The following is a 19966-nucleotide window of genomic DNA, read 5'->3' on the forward strand; positions in this document are numbered from 1 at the left end:
CCAGGTGGTGCCAGCAGGTGCTGGGAACTAGTTAGGCTGCCCCAGGGCCAAGAAGGTCATGCCAGCACAATTCCTGGCTCTCCTCCAGACCTTCGCAAAATCCCAAATCTCTTGAGCTCACAATTAGAGGACACCATGAACTTTTCATTCCTGAGCACTAAACCTGGAAACACCAGGGGGTGCAGGAGAGTGGGGCATGGATCAAGCAGGCACCCAGCCCAGCACCCAGCTCCGCATGTGCCTGTGTGTCCGTCTGGTTTCTCTCTCCGGTCGGCCTGCAGTTTGCAGAAGACCGCATCTACCGTCACTTGGAGCCGGCCCTGGCCTTCCAGCTGGAGCTCAGCCGGTTGCGGAACTTTGACGTGACCGCCATGCCCTGCGCCAACCACAAGATGCACCTCTACCTGGGTGCCGCCAGAGTGAAGGAGGGCGTGGAGGTGACCGACCACAGGTTCTTCATCCGCGTCATCATCAGGCACTCCGACCTGATCACCAAGGTAGGACGTCACGGTGTGTTCCTTACACCTCCTGAACTTGTCGCTCACATGCTGGCCTTCCCTCCACGGAGCTCCTGCCCTGGGTCAGGCCCTGGGCTGCGTGCTGGGGATCACGGGGTGCACAGGGCATGCTCAGCCCTGCCCTCGTGACTGCTGCTCCAGTCTGGGGTGGCCGGAGGTGGACACTGAAATGGCCTCTTTTCGTGGGGTGTCATGTGAATTCCTGCTTCTGTCACCAAGATCTCTGTGTGGGAAGAGAATTGGGAGGATAGAAAAGAAAGACCCTGGTTTGTTAAGGGGATTTTTTTCCCCCTGATTGAGTTCATGATCATTTTCCATTGTTTCTTGCATTAGAAAAGTAATCCTTGTGAAGATTGCAGACAATACTGAGAAGACTTTCAAAAAATCCAGGGGAAGGACCCAGAATCCTGTCACTCAGGGGTCAGCCCTGTTGGTGGCCCTTTTGAGACCTAATTCCATACATAGGGTTGTAGGTGTAATGTTACAGATGGGAGCTCAGGATAGACAAATCATTTAAAGAGTTGGGTTTTTTTTTTAACCTGTAGACCCTTGTCCATGTTAATGAAGATGATTTCCCTCGTGCAGTTCCCTTGCATGGATGTATCATGTGCGTGTAGTGTTTTTAAGAAATCTCCTAGTGATGGATGTTAAGCTAATCGCAATGTTTTGCTACCCCAGTCACCTAGATATTTTAATAGCTTTTATGATCATTCACGTACAATAAGGCCAACTGGTCAGGAGATGGTTGCCACTGGAAAGGTGGTTTGTTTGTCACTCACAGATCCCAAGAGGAGGGGACATGCTGTGCCACAGGGGCCACAGGGGGAACACCAGGGTTGGTCAGGAGGCTGAGTGAGGGGGATACGTGGACAGGAGCCTTTACTGTGGAGTCTGCAGGCCCTACAGGAATAGGTGAGGCAGGGGGGGCAGGCTTGAGATTGGCAATCTTGAGTGATTTCAGCAGGCTCTGAGTAGAGGGGTTGTCCCTGTTGTCTGGTACCTGGCGCTGGAGTGATTAGGGCAGGTGGATGGTGGTCGTGAGAGCCTGACAAAGGAGGTAGTTGGGGTGTGGGCTCTGGATTGGCTGGTTTGCATGAAAAGCGTGCTCATGGATGAGTTATTTACTGTCTCTGGGAATTGAGGAACCCTGGGAAGGGCATCCCCTCCAGGGTCAGCAAGGCCCCAGCTGTCAAAGCATCAGAATACAGAAAATAAAAGATGTGCTGAATACACGCGACAGCCTTTGATGTCCCTTCACCTCTGGAAGCAGGGCTCTTTTGGAGGAGGGGAATATGTCCCTCTCCTGCTCCCTGTCTGAGGCCGGGTGGGGCCCCGCGGCCCTGGCCTTAGCAGCTACCTCTCCCTCCTTGGGCAGGAAGCCTCCTTCGAGTACCTGCAGAACGAGGGGGAGCGGCTACTCCTGGAGGCCATGGACGAGCTGGAGGTGGCGTTCAACAACACCAACGTGCGCACCGACTGCAACCACATCTTCCTCAACTTCGTGCCCACCGTCATCATGGACCCCTCTAAGGTCTCGCCTCTGGGGGTGGGGCTCTCCCCAGGCCCTGGGTTCACCGTCACCGGGACCTTCCTGCTTCGGGGTACTGTCTTCCAGGGCTGGAGACCGGGGTTCCAGGACGCGTACGTGCATGTCTGAGCCTCAGCTGCTGCAGGTGGAGAAGAGACCAGTCGATTAATTCTAGAGCCGTATTTCAGCCAGGGCCCTACCCTTAGGACTGTCCCTGTTCTGATAGTCCAGGCTCTGTTGGGGGGCTGCACGTGTGTGGGGGAGGGGACGGGAGCACCTGAGGTCTGTGGCTGAGCCATTCCCCACGGGCTGGTTCTCCATGAGGGGCAGGGTTTATGGAGGTGATTCTGGGTTGGAAGAAGTCCTGGTGCATCAGCTTGGCATATTTGGGTGCACGGGGCCCACGCTGAGCCCCGACTCCACCCGTCCACGTGGTTCCCGGAAGAGAAAATGCATAGGCGTGGGCTGCATGATGGAGATAAATACGGTGTAACGCAGAAGCACTAGCTCTCACCAGCCTCAGTATCCTCATCTGTCAATGGGGGACAGAAGTGTCGGCCTCTCTGAGTAATCATGGGGACAGAGAGAGAGAATGAGCTTAAATGCTTAGCATGATGCCTTTGATGGTTATTAGCTAATATGGATACATGTTGTGTGTTGTCCTGCTATATACGTGCTGTGCATTTTGCATTCGGTATATCCCATCATTGAGCTATAATCAGAGCTAGAACTGTCACCAGCGTGCGCGAGGCGGGTTCTGAAATGGAACTGCTGTGGTTTGGGGCAGATCGAAGAGGCAGTGCGCTCCATGGTGATGCGCTACGGCAGCCGCTTGTGGAGGCTCCGCGTGCTCCAGGCTGAGGTCAAGATCAACATCCGCCAGACCACCTTGGACAGCGCTGTGCCCATCCGCCTGTTCATCACCAACGAGTCTGGCTACTATCTGGACATCAGCCTCTACAAAGAAGTGACCGACCCCAGATCTGGAAATGTAAGGCCGGGTGGGGCCCCAGAAGGCAAGTCAGAGCAGAGGCAGGCTGCTTAGAGGGCAGGACGTACACTAAAATGGCATTTGGTGGCTTTGCCGCGCCGGATTGGGGCAACGCCTCTGAGTTTTCTGACAAACATGTTCGCTCCTGAATCCCAATAAGTTCATTCCCCTGGGAAGGAGAATGAAGACAAAGTTTAATCCATTCCAGGACCATGTTTGGGATAAGATGTGGAGAATTGTGGTTAATCATAACGCAGCTCCCAAGTTCACTTAGGGAAATGGTATTCACCCCAACCGTGTCTTGGAACAGACTCTTATAAAGTGACTCAAATAGCCTGTTGACTGCTACATATATATATATACACACACACACACACACACACACATGTACACATACATACGTGTGTGTGTGTGTGTGTGTGTATATGTAAAATCTTTTTATTTCAAAATGCTTAGACTCTCTTGAAGTTGAAGAATTAGCAGAGGAGAAAACAGTACAGAGAGTTCTCCTGTGCCCCTCTCCCCAGCTTCCCCCAGTGATAACATCATGTATAATCAGCGACTTTATCAAGACAGGAAGTTCACACTGGTTTAGTCTTTTAACTTAAATGCAGATCTTACTTGGACTTTACCAGGTTTTACAAACACACTAATTTATTTGGGGTGTGTGTGTGTGTGTGTGTGCATGTGTGTGTGCTAACTGTAGGATAGTTACGTCTTTGGAGCGATGTGCCTACGTCTCCCACTGTCCCTCCTGGCTCTGGTTGCCCACAGGGGTAGAGAAGAGAGGATTACTCCTCCGGGACCACTCACTGTGTTATGTGATACGTGCTGTGTTTCCACCTCGACCCGCCACCCCATTGCATTTTCATTGAGGACCGGGTAGAAATAAACTGGGCAGGTGCGTGGTTCTCTGAGACTTGCCTCTCCCACTCTCTTTTTCTCTTTCTCTCCCATCCAGATCATGTTTCACTCCTTTGGCAACAAACAAGGGCCCCAGCATGGGATGCTGATCAACACTCCCTACGTCACCAAGGACCTGCTTCAGGCCAAGCGGTTCCAGGCCCAGTCCCTGGGGACCACCTACGTGTATGACTTCCCGGAGATGTTCAGGCAGGCAAGTTCTGGGGCTGAGATGCAGCTCCACCCCTGGTCCCCTTAGAGGCTCTACCTGCATCCACACCCCTCATCCTCAGTTACTCTTCAGAAGACCCCACTCTAAAGAACATGGTCTTCATGAAGAAAAGGAAACTGAACACACTGTACCTCCTTATGGATGACTTCTGGTTTTTCTCTTTCCTCCCCTCTCTGCAGGCTCTTTTTAAAATGTGGGGCTCCCCAGACAAGTACCCCAAAGACATCCTGACATACACCGAATTGGTGCTGGACCCTCAGGGCCAGCTGGCAGAGATGAACCGACTTCCTGGAGGAAATGAGGTGAGAACTCAGCAGAGCCCAGCCCCCGGCTGGAACCACCCTTGTAAAAAAAAAGGTCCCCCTAAAGAAACAAACTCGTTTTCCTTGTGCATCTGTCTCCTCCCCAGGTGGGCATGGTGGCCTTCAAAATGAGGTTTAAGACCCCCGAGTACCCGGAAGGGCGGGACGTTATCCTCATCAGCAATGACATCACCTTCCGAATCGGATCCTTTGGCCCCAGAGAAGACCTTCTGTACCTGCGGGCGTCCGAGATGGCCCGAGCAGAGGGCATCCCTAAAATCTACCTCGCTGCCAACAGCGGGGCCCGTATCGGCCTCGCAGAGGAGATCAAACACATGTTCCAGGTGGCTTGGGAGGACCCGGCAGACCCCCACAAGGTACATCACGAAGCCGGCGTGGCAGTGTGAGCCCGCAAGCTCGAGCTGTATTTTCCATTGGAGGGGTGGGTAACCGCACCTCCAAGGGAGCGGAAAACGCGGTATCGCTCTTTATGTATAAAGCACAGATATCCATACAGCACATAAACAGGCACACAGTATATTAGTGTTAAAATTTTGTGGGTGGGGTTGAAGATTAGGGGGAAAAAAAGTCTAAAAAGACTCCTTAGGGGGACAATAATTCTTAAAAGTTATTTTTTATAGAAACACAGAGTTGGTATATTCTGAGCATCTCCTGAACACAGTGCACACTGAGGATGCAAAGGTGAAGAATGTGTCTCCCTGGCCTCGGGGAGTTCTTAAAAGTCATGCAGGAGATACAGTGACACCAGCTATAAGAGGCAAAATGAATTCGACAAAAGCACACATTTTGTGATGTGAAATGCAGGGGGACAGATTTATTCTTTGCAACCAGAGCATGTGTTCTCAGGGGGTAATATTTCCCCCTCCCCCAGAAGGGGCACAAATTATTCTTTTCACATAAAAAGCATATACACACGCACACATATACAGACATACATTATGTAAACAATGTATCTGTAATAACATTTTATTGGGGGGGTTTGGTATTAAGAAAAAAAAGCATCTGAAAGGCTCCGTAGGGGAGAGAGAATGAAAAGATGATTAAAAAACATTAAATCCGAGAGACCAGGAAAAAAGTTTGTGTTATAAGGATGAGTGGAAAACACACAGTCCCTTCACTTTATAGCTGTTACTAGTATGGTATTAACATCAGTTAGGTGACTGTGTTGTTAACATGTTATTAACATCCTCCCTACCTAGAGCTGACATTTAAAAAAAAAAAAACAAAACTGGGAGCGTGGAGGGTAGAGCTCAGTGGTAAAGTGCATGCTTAGCATTGCAGGAGGTCCTGGATTTAATTCCCAGTATCTCCATTAAAATAAACAAACAAACAAACAAATAAGTAAGTGAAAGAAGGAAGGAAAGGAGGGAGGGAGGGAAGAAGGAGAGGAAAGAGAAAGGAAAGAAAGGAAAGAAAGAAAGAAAGAAAGAAAGAAAGAAAGAGAAAGGAAGGAAGGAAGGAAGGAAGGAAGGATCGAATTACCTCCACCCCAAAACTAAAAATTAATAAAAAAAAAAAAAAAGGCTGTTGGTGTAGGGATGTTGGACTCAGCCTCACTGAAGTGTATATTTTTAAGGGATTTAAATACCTGTACCTGACCCCCCAAGATTACACGAAAATCAGCTCCCTGAACTCCGTCCACTGTAAACACATCGAGGAAGAAGGAGAATCCAGGTAAATGCCTTAACAGCTAAGGCTGCCCCCTCATTTTTCCAGTGGCTAATTTCAGCTGCTTGCGGGGAATCTGTCTCTTAGCCCCTGGGCTGGTGACGGTATTTTCAGGCGGGTGGTGGTATTTGTACCATGGGACCCCCCACACACACTTCCATTGTGGGCACTGAGTACTTAGACACCTGGGGCATTTTTTTTTAGGGTGAACCCATCCTTGTCATCCCCAAGATGGAGATTTAGGAGAATTAGGTTGGATTCTCGCAATGTCCCTGGAGCCGCAGGTTTTTCGGTTTATGGTCACATTAGCCAAACTGGTACAGCGGTGCTTTGATGAGCTGGGGAGATGTGGGCAGGGACTCTGTGAGAATGTCAAAGGCTATGCCAGCTGTCTTTTCCAGGGAAGGTTGATGGGGGCTTTTTAGTGAGGTTGACCAAGTCAGAATTTCCCAGGCTGAGTTTTCTGGAATGTTAGTAGGTGATCTGGTGTGGGGAGGTGGAAGGGGAGTTAAAATTTCTCATAGTCAGGTAAGATTGAGAAACACCGAGTTCAACGAGATCTAACAAGCGTCTTTGCTGCAGTTTACTTCTTGGAACATTTAACGCGCTGACATGCCTTTTATGACTCTAATGCGTTGGGTGTACTTACATGGCCATGGAATCTTGACTGATTGATTGTGAATGAAGTAGCTTCTCCATGTATACCCCCCTCTCTCTGGAGACTAAAGGCTATTCTAGCTGGCTTTTGGAGGAATGCGGGGTGGGAGTAACGTTTCATTAGAATAGCCTCCAAACATTCAACCTTTATCTTTGGTTGGAGGGGTGGTAATTATTCATGCTGTACTTGCCCTTCTAGAGACTGGAGGGCCTATCGTGAGGGTTTTAGACCCCCTGCTTTCATTTCACCTCTGGCTGCTCTGTCATCTTGCAATCCCTCACCTGCTCATCCTTCCTTCCTTGGGCCCCTGGAAACGCATCCACCTTGGATTTTTCTGGGCTGGAGCTCAGTCTTTAACCGGCGTTTGGTTCTTGAAGGTATGTCATCATGGATATCATTGGGAAGGAGGAAGGTCTGGGCGTAGAGAATCTGCGAGGCTCAGCCATGATTGCCGGGGAGACCTCCCTGGCTTATGAAGAGATTGTCACCATCAGCTTGGTGAGTCCCCTCCTGTTTTATTTTCTTTTACATCTCAACTTTTTAGTACAGAAACTTCAAAGTCATCACGAAAGTAAAGAGAGCCATTTCTGCACCCCCAGTCCCTCTGCACCCCCATTTTGGAATATTTTAAAGCAAACCCTTACTTGTATCTTTCCATCTGTAAGTACCCCAGTGTGGATCTTTACTAGATAAAGCTTACCCCCTGCGTTTTTTTTTTTTTTAACACAACCACAATACTATTACACCCAACAACATTAACCACAATTCTTTAATATCATCAGAACCCAGTTCGGGTTCAGTTTTTTTTTAGTTGAAGTATAGTTGATTTACAATGTTGCATTAGTTTCTGGTGTACAGCATAGTGATTCATTTATATGCATATATATTATTTTTCATATTCTTTTTATTATAGGTTATTACAAGCTATTGAATATAGTTCCCTGTGCTCTACAGTAGGACCTTGTTGTTTATCTGTTTTATAGACAGTAGTGTGTATCTACTAATCCCAAACTCCTAATTTATCCCTCGCCTCTCCCACCTTTTTCCTCTTTGGTAACCGTAAGTTTGTTTTCTATGTCTGTGAGTCTGTTTCTGTTTTGTAAATAAGTTCATTTGTGTCATTGGCGGGGGGGGGGTTCAGTTTTAATAGTTATTTCAAAAGTATCTTTGTATAGTTGGTTGGTTTGAAATCGGGGTCCAATCTCCTCTTACTGAAAAGGTACTGAGTATTCAGAAGATCTTTTGTCCGATTTTAACTGGTACTAAACTGTATCTTCCTGCTCCCCGCTTTGGCCTTTTCAAAAATATTTTCTGTTTCTGGTAGAGGAGGAATGAGAGTACTCTTTCATTGTGAACTGTCACTCAAGGCCTGATTTTTACCTTCAATGTTGGATCTTTGGTTTCTAAGGTGGAAAATGCTGGCCATGAGTGTCTTCCTTGGGCTTCTTTTCTTGATGTCATTTATGTATGTTTCACATATATTTCAAAAATAGAGATATATGTATCTGCATATTCCTATATATGCCTTTTCATTTTGAAAGATATAAAAAGATACATATATTTTTACATATTCCAAAAATATATAAATGTATATGTAAATGTTATATATATATATATATATATATATATATACACATTGGCCTGATGCTGTTAACTCGGCACAAATCTCACTCGGCTTTTTCCAGTTTCACACGCACTCCTAGCCGTCCTTTGGTTGTGGCGGTGGCTGCAATGGCTTAGAAGTGACCAGGCTCAGAGGAGCCATAGACATGCCTCTTGAAGTGAGAACCAGAACATTCTATGTCTGCTGTCTGTCTTTACAACAGTCTTCTTCACCAACCCCAATCTTTCTGGATATGAGGCCAAGTTCAGGGGACCCTGAAGGGCAGGCTTGTGCCGCGCTGTTTGGCCCCTGATCAGGTTGCCAGTGGCCAAGCTTAACCTGCATATGTGCCCGGCGGGTTCCTGGGCTGTCCCCGCTTCAGGGGGCAGGGCCCGTGGCCCTCGGGAGTACAGGAGACATCCTGTCTCCACAGGTGACCTGCCGGGCCATTGGGATCGGGGCCTACCTGGTGAGGCTGGGCCAGCGAGTGATCCAGGTGGAGAACTCCCACATCATCCTGACTGGAGCAATGGCTCTCAACAAGGTGACCTCGAAGGGGCCACTGGGGAGTGGACATATGGGGGGGTCATTTTAACATTCCCGATATCCCTGGTGGGGAATTTTTCTCAACATGAAACCACTTTCATCCCTACGATTTTCCAGTGTGCAGTTACGTGAGCCTCTTATGAGCCAAAAAGAAATTATGTGTGTGTGTGTGTGTGTGTGTGTGTGTGTGTGTGTGTGTGTGTGTGTGTGTATACACACATATACATATTAGGTTCTTTGGTGGAACTTTCTGTATTACTGTAATTTAAATTTTTAAAAATTATTAAAATGGCATTACACATTGCAGAAAATTGGGAAAAAAGACCCCCCCAAAAGTGATTTTGCTCCTACTATAATTTTGGTGTATTTTCCTCTCATGTCTTTACGTGATTAGACTCTTAGTGGATGCAATTTCATCCTACTTTTTTTCACTGTAGTAAAATGCTGTCCACATTTCTATAAAGCCTTCATAACAAATGTTATGCTAAAATCCCGCTGAGGGTCTCAAAGTCCGGCCCCTGAGCTAATAGCGTCAGCATCACCTGGGATCATGATAAAGATGCAGATTCCCAGGCCCCACCACAGACCTGCTGAGTCAGAAGCGCTGCGTAGGGCTTTGCCTTGGAGAGGACCGAAGTAATCACTGGCTCGCTGATTCTCAACTTGGGCTGCATACTGAAATTGCCTGGAAGTTAAAAAAAAAAAAAAAAAAGATACCAGAGATTCTGATATAATCGGTCTGGATGCAACCCGGGCATCAGGACTTTAGAAAGCTCCCAAATCATTGTAACATGCAGCTGGGGTTTGAGGACCACCAAGGGAGATGATTTCCGAACAAGTGGAAGGGCCCCGGGTCGGGCAGGACCCTGCTAACCATGCCATGTCAAAGCAGGTCCTGGGCAGAGAGGTTTACACGTCCAACAACCAGCTGGGCGGCGTACAGATCATGCACTACAATGGCGTCTCCCACATCACCGTGCCGGATGACTTCGAGGGTGTCTGTACCATCCTGGAGTGGCTGTCCTATATGCCAAAGGTGCAGTTCCCCCCTGCAGCCTAGAGCCCAGAAGACTCTGTTACCAAGTTCATTTGCCAGGGGGTGTGGGGAGCAGGGAGCACCGAAAATATGGATGGGGTTCATTTTCCTTTACTCTTCCCTCCTTCCCTTTCTGGTACCCAGCCCTGCCCTCGCTGTTCTTTACTTTTTTTTAAAAAAGCCATTGTAAGGATGCTATCTGTTGATCCTTTAGAAAGGGGTAGCATTGCCTCTCAAAACAGGTAACATTGGACAACAGAATCTTTAAGCTTTGCAGTCAGGCTAGATTTGATAACTGGCTTCCTCCTGAGTAGCAGTGAGGCCTTGGGACCATCTTTTCATCTTCCTGAGCCTCGATTTCCTTGTCTGTGAAATGGGAGCAACAAGAGCACTGACCCCAGGGTGTTAGCATCATGGTTAAGTGAAGTGATGTGGAGCGCCCAGCGCTCAGAGGGCCCTCACCAAGCACGGCTCATCATTACAATGATCAGCTTTGGCTTCGGCTGCACAAATGGGCATCGTCATAGTCAGAGAAGAGTGAATTGCAGACCGCAGGCATTGCTGACAAGCACAGAGGACTGAGTTGGAGACCTGGCTTTCTCTTCTAGGATAATCACAGCCCAGTCCCTATCATCACACCCACTGACCCCATTGACAGAGAAATAGAATTCCAACCATCCCGTGTACCCTACGACCCCCGGTGGTTGCTTGCAGGAAGGCCTCACCCAAGTAAGTCCTGAAGAGCTTTGCCTGAGACCTGGGTCTTAGATTTTGTTTCTGCACTGGGGACGGGGAACATATAGGTGGAAGCATTGATATTTGGTCAGATGTTCCAGAGGGATATACCTGAGATCAAATGCAGGGGGCGTGGGGGGAGGTTTTCTCTATGCTTTTCCTGAGCTATTTCTTGACCAAGAAGGAGTGGAAACAGCCTCGAGTTTCTGGAGCTGATGGTTGGAGGTGAAGTGTAGCACAGGTCATGGCTTCCCTCCCCACATTGCCCAGTGGTCACACAGCTGGAAACTCTAGTGCTGAAACATCACTGTTTCAAAGAGAAGGATGCTTCTCCCCCCACCCTCCCGCCGACTTTTTCTCTATTTGGCTAAACTTAACTAAGGTAACTCTCCATGAGTTTCCCCAGGACGAGCAACTTAGCCTCTTCTACTCCCACTTTTGCAGACACCCATTTATAGATGTACACACACGTGCGTGCCCGCGTGCTTGGACACACACATGTTCTCTCTCTCCCTGTCTCTCTGAACGGGACAGGTTTGCCTCCTGGAGGTATCTGATGACATTTTGAGCAACCAGGGCAGAACGGGAAAGCTGACCCCCACCTCCGCCCCCACCGTTACCCTAATCCCAAGTCTAGAATTTCACATGCTGCTCCCTTTAAGAAATCGGCCTCCCCATTCAGTTCCGTGGAGCAGGGGAGGGGCCTCCAGGAGCCAGCCAGGTGCTGCTGGTAGAAAAAGCCCTGTGGCCTGTTTCTCCATCTGCCATTTCTCTTGGGCTTTCTCGCCAGTGAGCACTGGCTAAAGCATTGGCTTAACTTCACTTACAAAAAAAAAAAAAAAAAAAAAAAAAACCCGCCTGGCAGTTTTTTCCAGCTGTAGGCTGAGAAAGCTATCAGGTTGGGCTGCTTTGTTCCCAGGAGCCCAGCCTCCCACACCTGCAACTTGAGATCTCTCATGCTACCTGCCTCCTCTTGTCCAAACTGCAGTCATCTACACTGTGGTGTGGATTCAAGCCACCATGTCCACTCCAGGGATGACTGCGATTGACATCACACCGGATCTTAGCCAAAAGGCCAAGAAACGATGCAATTGACATCTTATTCATTTTCTCTCTCTCTCTCTGAAACTGAAGACTTTCTTCCCAGTTGAATGATTTTTAAGCAGCAGCCACCAGGTCAGGGATGAGTTTTGAGGGGGAGCAAGTGGTCCCGTCCTGAAATCCTGCCCTCCAAAGGCATCCATCACCTCTATTTGCTTCTTGGGAAGAAAAGGCAGAGACTGTGGTTAGGATCTCCTTGTGTTTGGCACTGAGGGGAGTTGATGGAGTTGGATGTTCTCTAAGGACTGACTTCCTGACTTGGTGTATTGTTTTTTTTCTACCACAGTAAAAATGTATTAAACTATCCTCTGCTGTTCCAACACGTACAACCTTATTAGATCAGTAACAATGATGACAATAGGTAGCACCTATAATGTTAGTAGGAATAAAAATTTCTATTGAATGAAGAGCCTTAAAAAACAGTTAAAATCAGGCTTCAGTGTTTGGAAGTGTTGGTGTATTTCCTGTTTACTTTTACTCCTGGGGTCTAGCCCTATAAGGGTCCCAGCCCTATAAGGGTCCCAACTGAAAACCTGGGGTGTTTCTTGGGGTCTATGTAGTTTTCTGGGGTAAAAAGGTATTTGGGCTGCCAAGGTCGGGCTGTCCTAAGACTGAGAGCAGTCTGCGCCCCCAGGCAGACCCTGGGGGCCCCCACCAGCCTCAGCCCCTCGGCCTCAGTGTCTGCCCTTCTGCCCACAGCTCTGAAGGGGTCCTGGCAGAGTGGATTCTTCGACCAGGGCAGTTTCAAGGAGATCATGGCGCCCTGGGCCTCAACCGTGGTGACGGGGCGAGCAAGGTAACCCTGAGGACGGGGCGGGCAGCGCTCACCTGGCCTCACCAGGCACTGGGCCTCCCAGGTACCAGGACAAGGATTCTTTCCCCGCCTGGGCGGCCCCTAGGGACACTTTCTTCTTGGCCCCAGGATTTTTCTGAAAAAACAAACGACAGTGGAGGGTGGGATGGTTTTCTGGATGATGAACTTCTTCATAAAGTCTGGATTTTTCTGTAGCCTTAGAAGACATCTCAGCCAACTTCTTGCTGCCCCTGGGGCAGGGCTCCCTAACCAGGGGGGCCACAGACCCCTTGGGGAATCAGAAGGCAGCCCCGGTACTCTCCGTCAGAACTGTAGACTTCATTTCAAGAGGGCCACGGGCAGGAACCCCGCTCGTATGCCATAGCTGGTGGAAGGCTTACATGCTTGAATGCTTTCACAGCCAAGCCGCTCACTTCTCAGCGGTGTAGCCCTCATCTCTTTGGATAGATCCAGCTGCCTGGAAGTCCCCCTTATATAGAGCCTGAAGCGGCATCCTCCTCATTTACCACTGAGATTCCTGGCACGATGCAGTCGCGACAAGTCCAGGTTCTGGAGTTGGACCTAAGGTCAAGCCCCAGCTCTGTGACACACCCTCTTTGAGCCCCATCTGCAAAATGGGGATAATAATTCTACACCCCCCCAGGGTGGTTGTGATGATGAGAAGCGATAACATCTGTTAGGCACTTAAATTATCCTAAACGGTCCACAGGGCTACCATTGTTATTGTTACTTTTATTATTTACTCCCCAGGCAGTAAGTATTAAAATACTAAGCCTCGTGTTGGCAGTTAGTTGCTTTTCCGTGTTTTATTATTTTTTTAATTTAATATTTTTTTAAACCTGAGATGCAGTCTACTCCTTTCACTTGAAAGCTCTTTATTTGAAGACCGAGCTCCCCAAATCTGCCTCATACAACTGCTAGGGGAGTGAATGAGGGTAATTCAAGGATGCACGTGGCTCGGGGCAGCCGTGGAATCCCCTTATCTGGAGCTCCTTCCAGCTCAGCATCCCTCCACCCCTTTCCAGACATGACGTGGTGTCTGCACCCACACTGTCCAAGGTGGTAGCTGCTGACCACATGTGACGATTCAAATTCAAACGAATTACCGTGAAAGAGAGGATGACTTGTTCAGTTCCTCAGCTGTCCCTGCCACCTTTCAGGTGCTCACAGTGGCCACATGCAGCTGGCAGCTGCCATCCCGGACAGGCAGCGAGAGAACCTGGCCATCATCACAGAAGGTTCTAGGGAACAGTGCTGCTCCCATGCCTGCACTGGCCCGACGCTCCCCCACCAGCCATGGCAGCTGGGCACCCGAGGGACCTTTCCAGTCTGCTAGCTTGAGAGGCTCTTCACTGCTTTGAGGCTGCTGCCTTGCCATTCAGTACTGATTTTTGGTACTCGCCGCTCTGTGCCCTCAGCCTGGCCAGTAGTGCCTATGTGCCCAGAATATCAGCTGGGGCCAGGTGGACCCAGCTGCCCCTCAACCTGCCTGGGGCGCTGCCCAGGGCCCTGGTTCACCTGCACTCCACCTCACAGGCTGGGGGGTATCCCCGTCGGGGTGATCGCCGTGGAGACACGAACAGTGGAGGTGGCTGTGCCCGCAGACCCCGCCAACCCGGATTCCGAGGCCAAGGTAAGGAGCCAGGGTGCTGGGGCTGCTGCTTTCATGGTTTGTATTTTTTTTTTTTGAAGTATAGTTGATTTACAATATTACATTAATTTCAGGTGTGCAGCATAGTGATTCAGTATTTTTACAGATTATACTCCATTAAAAGTTATTATAAGATGACTATAATTTCCTGTGCTATACAATACATCCTTGTTGCTTATCTAATTTATACATTGTAGTTTGTATCCCATACCCCTAATGTGCCCCTCCAGCCTTCCCTCTCCCCTTTGGTAACCACTAGTTTGTTTTCTGTATTTGTGAGTCTGTTTCTGTTTTGCATATACATTCATTTGTATCATTTTCTGGATTCCACATGTAAGTGATATTCTACTGTATTTGTCTTTCTCTGTCTGACTTATTTCACTAAGTATAGTATTCTCTAGGTCCATCCATGTTGCTGCAAATGGCAGCATTTTATTCTTTTTAATGGCTGAGTAGTATTCCATTGTGTGTGTGTGCGCATATGTGTGTACATATAGCACATCTTCCTCCATTCATTTGTTGATGGGCACTGGGGTTGCTTCCATATCTTGGCTGTTGTATATAGTGCTGCTGTGAACATTGGGGTGTCTATATCTTTTCAGATCAGTGTTTGGGTTTTTTTTTTGGATATATACCCAGGAGTGAAATTGCTGAATCTTATGGTAGTTCTGTTTTTAGTTTTTTGAGAAACCTCCATACTGTTCTCCATAGTGGCTGCACCAATTTGCATTCCCACCAACAGTGTACAAGGGTTCCCTCTTCTCCACATCCTCGCCAACACTGGCTATTTGTAGGCTTTTTGATGATGGCCATTCTGACAGGTGTGAGGTGATGCCTCACTGTGGTTTTGCTGGGGCTGCTGTTTTCGCTGGCTCAGCTGACAAGAGTGGGTCCTGGGTGGTCGCATGTCTGTCTTTCCAACTCAGAGACCCAGAGGGGTCCTTGGCCCCTGGGGGCCCGTGCCTGTCTGCAGGATGCATGATGTTCTGCATTGTCTTCCTCGTTCCTCAGGGGACGACAGGTCCCTAGGAATCTCTCCCACCCCCATCACTGTTGCTGTTCCTAAGGTGGGCCACGGCACATACTGGGAGGAGTGCAGATGTCAGAGGGCAGGTCCTGGGATCCCACTCACTGTAGCCTCCACCAGCTGGTCACCTGTCAACAGGCAGCAGGAACCTCCCTGGGCTACAGCGTGAAGGTCAAGAGGGGCCCTGACAGCCGAGCTTCAGGCCCTCCCTATGAGCCCTGGCTCTGACATTGGTGCCAATACGGATCAGACTGCCTGCCCTCTGCAGTGTGAGTGGCTGTCCCTTGTCACGGGGCCACTCTGTCACAGAGGAGGCTGACCCCGGCCACTCTGTGTTCCAGGTGATCCAGCAGGCGGGCCAGGTGTGGTTCCCAGACTCGGCCTACAAGACGGCACAGGCCATCAAGGATTTCAGCCGGGAGAACTTGCCTCTGATGATCTTTGCCAACTGGCGGGGGTTCTCGGGCGGCATGAAAGGTAAAGTGTCTTTCCTTGTGGGTGCCCTTAAGCTGCGGGGTCAGCACCCAGGACAGCGCCCTCGGGGTGGCCACGCCGTTTTCTCTCTATGGTCCTATCATCTTAGAAGAGCCCCCCAACCCTGAGGACAGGAGCCATTCAGGTAAGGCCAGCCATTTTATAGATGAGGAGCTGAGCATTTCCAGTGTGACTTGCCGGAGGTTACACCATGAGGAGCAGTGTAGGGACAGCCCCAGGAAGCTGCCAAGTCACCTGGGCCAGGGGAGGGTATAGCTCAATGGTAGAGCTCATGCTTAGCGTGACCGAGGTCCCGGGTTCAATCCCCAGTACCTCCACTAAAAAAAAATACGAGAAGGTGAGCCAAGTGACCTGTGCTGTCACCTCTCTGTGTGGTAAGATGAACAGAAGGCGCCTGCCCTCCTCAGGGGGCCGCTGTGAGCCTCAGTGACCTGACAGCTGTGCAAGTGTTTTGAAGCCACTGAGTATGGCTTGGTGTTGCAGAACGAGCCAGACTGGGAGCCGGCAGATCTGGTCTGAAACCCTGCTGGGCAGGTGACCTCTCCGAGCCTCAGTTTCCCTCCTCTGTGAAACGGGTAGGAATAGGACCAAACTGAGGGCCAAGATGAAGATTTATTGAGCCCGTCACTGGCATGTGGTGTTCACTCTCGGTGTAATTACAGTGGATTTCATTACCGCACTATTGTTACCCCATAGGGTGCCTGGTACCTGAAGGGACATGTCTTGGTGGAAAATGAGGGCCATGCTGCCTGTGGGCAGCAGGGAGGGGACTGTGTTGTTGTCAGGAAGGTTCATTGTGCCAGAAACAGCGGGACAGGACAGGGGCATCACAAAGTCAGAGCTGGAAGGAATCTTAGAGATGGCCGTATGCCTCCTCTTACAGATGGGGACACCGAGGCGCAGGCAGGGAGAGGGACCTGTCCAGGGTCACATGGGCACTTAGGGAGCGATCTATGCCTGGACCAGCTCCTGCCTCCCTGCCCGGGGAGAGTCTTTTCATAGCATTGTGTAGCCTCCCATGCTGACCAGGCTCTCCCAGGACCCCCAGGACAGCTACGGTTGCAGACTGCGTGTGGACGAGGGTTGGGGCCTGAGGGCGCCTCACCAGGCAGCTGCCTTGCTTTGCAGACATGTACGACCAAGTGCTGAAATTTGGAGCCTACATCGTGGATGGCCTCCGGCAGTACAAACAGCCCATCCTGGTCTATATCCCGCCCTATGCGGAGCTCCGGGGAGGCTCTTGGGCGGTCATAGACACCACTATCAATCCACTGTGCATAGAAATGTACGCAGACAAAGAGAGCAGGTGGGTGTGTTGCCCCCAACTCCGCTTAGCCTTTTCTTGTTTTCACTCACAATCCCGAGGCCCCATCACCTTGGAGCCACTGTCTGGGGATCGCAAGGGTGTTGTGAGTTTCTGAAGGGATGGAGAGCCTCCAGTTTTACCAATCTGAAACTGGCAGGGTGCAATTAGATTTTCTCCGTAGAATTAATGACTGGAGCCTGGAAGTGATGGAGGAATTGTTGTCTGTTCTTTTATAACTTATACTCACCTACTTCCTAGGGAGGGTTGCAGTCAAATAAGGAAAGACCAAAAGCACCTGAACTTCCTGGCAGCCAGGATGAAAAGGGAAATGTGACCAGTTATCTAGTTCTTGCTAGACTCTGAGTCATTCCCAAAGCGATCCTGTCAAGGCTGTATTTTATTCAGTTTATAATGCAAGACTTAGTACAGTGCTTGACTCCTAGTGGGGGCTAGGGAAATACTGTCCAAACAAATGACTGGATGAATACTTGCCTGATAGGATATCAGTGCTTCAGGGAAGAGAAACCTGGGCCCTTTTTTTTTTTAATCAGGAATTTATCCCAGGAACTCTTACAGAAAGGATAATGACAGTAATCCTTGCCATTCAGTGTTTGAGTACCTTCAAAATGAAGACTCTGCTACATGCTGTGCAGGATGTAAAGGTCTCGAGAGTAGTTCTGCTCCAAGTGCAGATAGGCATTCTCTTCCTGTCCCTGCTCCCTTATTCATTCACTACTTCAGTGAATATATACTGAGCACCTACTATGTCTCAGGCATTCTGTTAGGCATTGTGATATGGTGCAAATGAGCCAAAGCTCTCCTGCCTTCAGTGACCTGCTGAGGTCACCCCCCAAGGAAGACTCAGAACACGAGCAGCCTCAAATAGGGTTGTTCATTAACTTTTTGCTCTGGCCACCAGGAGGCTCAGAGCTACATCTGGGATTCCTCAGGGCTTCCAACTATCAAAAGAAAGGGAGCAGTGGGAGACTTTGGGGTGAGTGAGAGGGTTGGAAATGGGAGGGCTGCTCTTACCTTGGACTCCTAATTGTACCTTTGAGTGTTTTAAGGAGATTGGAAACAGTACCCTGGCTCTAGGAGAGCAGAGAGTAGGAAAGTCAGAAAGAACTGGCTGAAGAGCTTGTGGGTTAGGCTGTTCTGGAGAGAGTCACATGCCCTTAGAACTGAAAGGATCTTCCAGAGTTCAGAAAACTTTTTAAAAAATTGAATTATAGCTGATTTACAATATTGTGTTAGTTTCAGATGTACAGCAAAGTGATTGGATTATATATAGATTATAATATATATGTTCTTTTTAAAAATTGTTTTCCATTATAGATTATTACAGGATACTGAATATAGCCCTGTGCTATACAGTAGGACCTTGTTGTTTATCTGTTTTATATATAGTAGTGTGTATATGTTAATCCCATACTCCCAGTTTATCCCTCCCCTGCCTTCCCCTTTGGTAACGTAAGTTTGTTTTCTATGTCTGTAAGTCTGTTTCTGTTTTGTAAATCAGTTCATTTGTACTTTTTTGTAGATTTCATATATAAATGGTATCATATAATATTTTTCTTTGACTTACTTCACTTAGGATAATAATCTCTAGGTCCATCCATGTTGCTGCAAATGGCATTATTTCATTCTTTTTATGGCTGAGTAATATTCCATTGTATATATATATATATATATATATATATATATATATATATATATATATATATATATATATATATATATATACATCTGTCTATGGATATTTAGGTTGCTTCCATGTCTTAACTATTGTAAATAGTGCTGTTATGAACTTTGGGGTGCATGTATCTTTTAGAATTAGAGTTTTCACCTTTTTCCAGATAGATGCCCAGGAGTGGGATTGCAGGATCATATGGTAACTCTATTTTTAGTTTTTTAAGGAGCCTCCATGCTGCAAGAAACTTTAAAAAGTTGGTTCAGTCCTTCATTTTGTGGATATAGATACAGATGACCAGAGAGGGGAAGTGACTTGCCAGGGTCACACAGTGAGTCCATGAAAGAGTTGAGAACTGACGCCAAATTTCCTGACTGTCCAGTCTCCACCCCACATCCCCTGGCTGTCTCTTGCTGGGGGACACCTCGTTCACCAACCCCGCTACCGTTGCTTTCCTTAGGGGGAATGTTCTAGAGCCGGAGGGTATAGTGGAGATCAAGTACAGGAAGAAGGATCTGATAAAGACCATGAGAAGGATTGACCCAACTTGCAAGAAGCTCGTGGAACAGCTCGGTGAGTGGGTCTGAAATGCGTCACCTCTCAGAAGTCAAGAGAGGCCCAGCCCTCACTGTTGCTGGAGGCTTCTAGGATGTTAAAGTGAAGACATACCAAAACACAACTACAAAACTCGCAAGATATTTTAAATGTTCACATATAGCGTATCAACCCCTTTATCATTAAAAAACATACTCTAGGCCTGAGTGAATGTATTTTTCAGCACATACGAGGTATAACAATTGAAGTATTTTGGTCCAATAAGGAACATTAGAATATTGGCAGCAAAATGCCCCTGTAGAATTTTCCATCAGGCATATTTTACCAATCTCGTTCGAGTGATAGCTTTGTTTCACTTGTAACTTCAGGTATAATTCTCTTTAAAATTCCATATTAAGTGGCAGTATCTTTATGCTATTTACAAGATTGATGATGCTGGGAAATTTCTTCGGTCTGGTATCAGGGTAACACTGCTGTCATGGAGTGCGTTGGGACATGCTCCCTCCTATTTTGTGAGTTCGAATTGGCATTATTTCTTTAAATCCTTGATAGGGGGTTTCTAACTACAGATTCAACTTCTCTATAA

The 19966-nt window shown here is 48.3% G+C and overlaps 1 protein-coding gene across 5 annotated transcripts in view; it reads left to right on the forward strand.

Annotated features, from left to right (window-relative positions):
- Positions 1 to 19966, forward strand: part of ACACB (acetyl-CoA carboxylase beta) — a 94697-nt gene that overhangs the window by 71246 nt on the left and 3485 nt on the right. For 4 of the 5 annotated variants that reach the window (XM_014551888.2, XM_032471622.1, XM_032471624.1 and 1 more), the window contains exons 33-48: positions 282 to 497; positions 1894 to 2049; positions 2834 to 3037; positions 3999 to 4154; positions 4352 to 4474; positions 4582 to 4851; positions 6072 to 6169; positions 7199 to 7319; positions 8858 to 8968; positions 9863 to 10006; positions 10615 to 10735; positions 12542 to 12638; positions 14193 to 14289; positions 15676 to 15811; positions 16958 to 17135; positions 19286 to 19398. In XM_014551888.2, coding sequence (XP_014407374.1) covers positions 282 to 497; positions 1894 to 2049; positions 2834 to 3037; positions 3999 to 4154; positions 4352 to 4474; positions 4582 to 4851; positions 6072 to 6169; positions 7199 to 7319; positions 8858 to 8968; positions 9863 to 10006; positions 10615 to 10735; positions 12542 to 12638; positions 14193 to 14289; positions 15676 to 15811; positions 16958 to 17135; positions 19286 to 19398 — 2341 coding nt within the window. The remainder of the gene's footprint in view (positions 1 to 281; positions 498 to 1893; positions 2050 to 2833; positions 3038 to 3998; positions 4155 to 4351; positions 4475 to 4581; positions 4852 to 6071; positions 6170 to 7198; positions 7320 to 8857; positions 8969 to 9862; positions 10007 to 10614; positions 10736 to 12541; positions 12639 to 14192; positions 14290 to 15675; positions 15812 to 16957; positions 17136 to 19285; positions 19399 to 19966) is intronic. The other variant, XR_004316645.1, reaches the window with a different exon arrangement.

The sequence above is a fragment of the Camelus ferus genome, chromosome 32, assembly GCF_009834535.1.
Source record: "Camelus ferus isolate YT-003-E chromosome 32, BCGSAC_Cfer_1.0, whole genome shotgun sequence".
Classification (NCBI taxonomy): Eukaryota; Metazoa; Chordata; class Mammalia; order Artiodactyla; family Camelidae; genus Camelus; species Camelus ferus.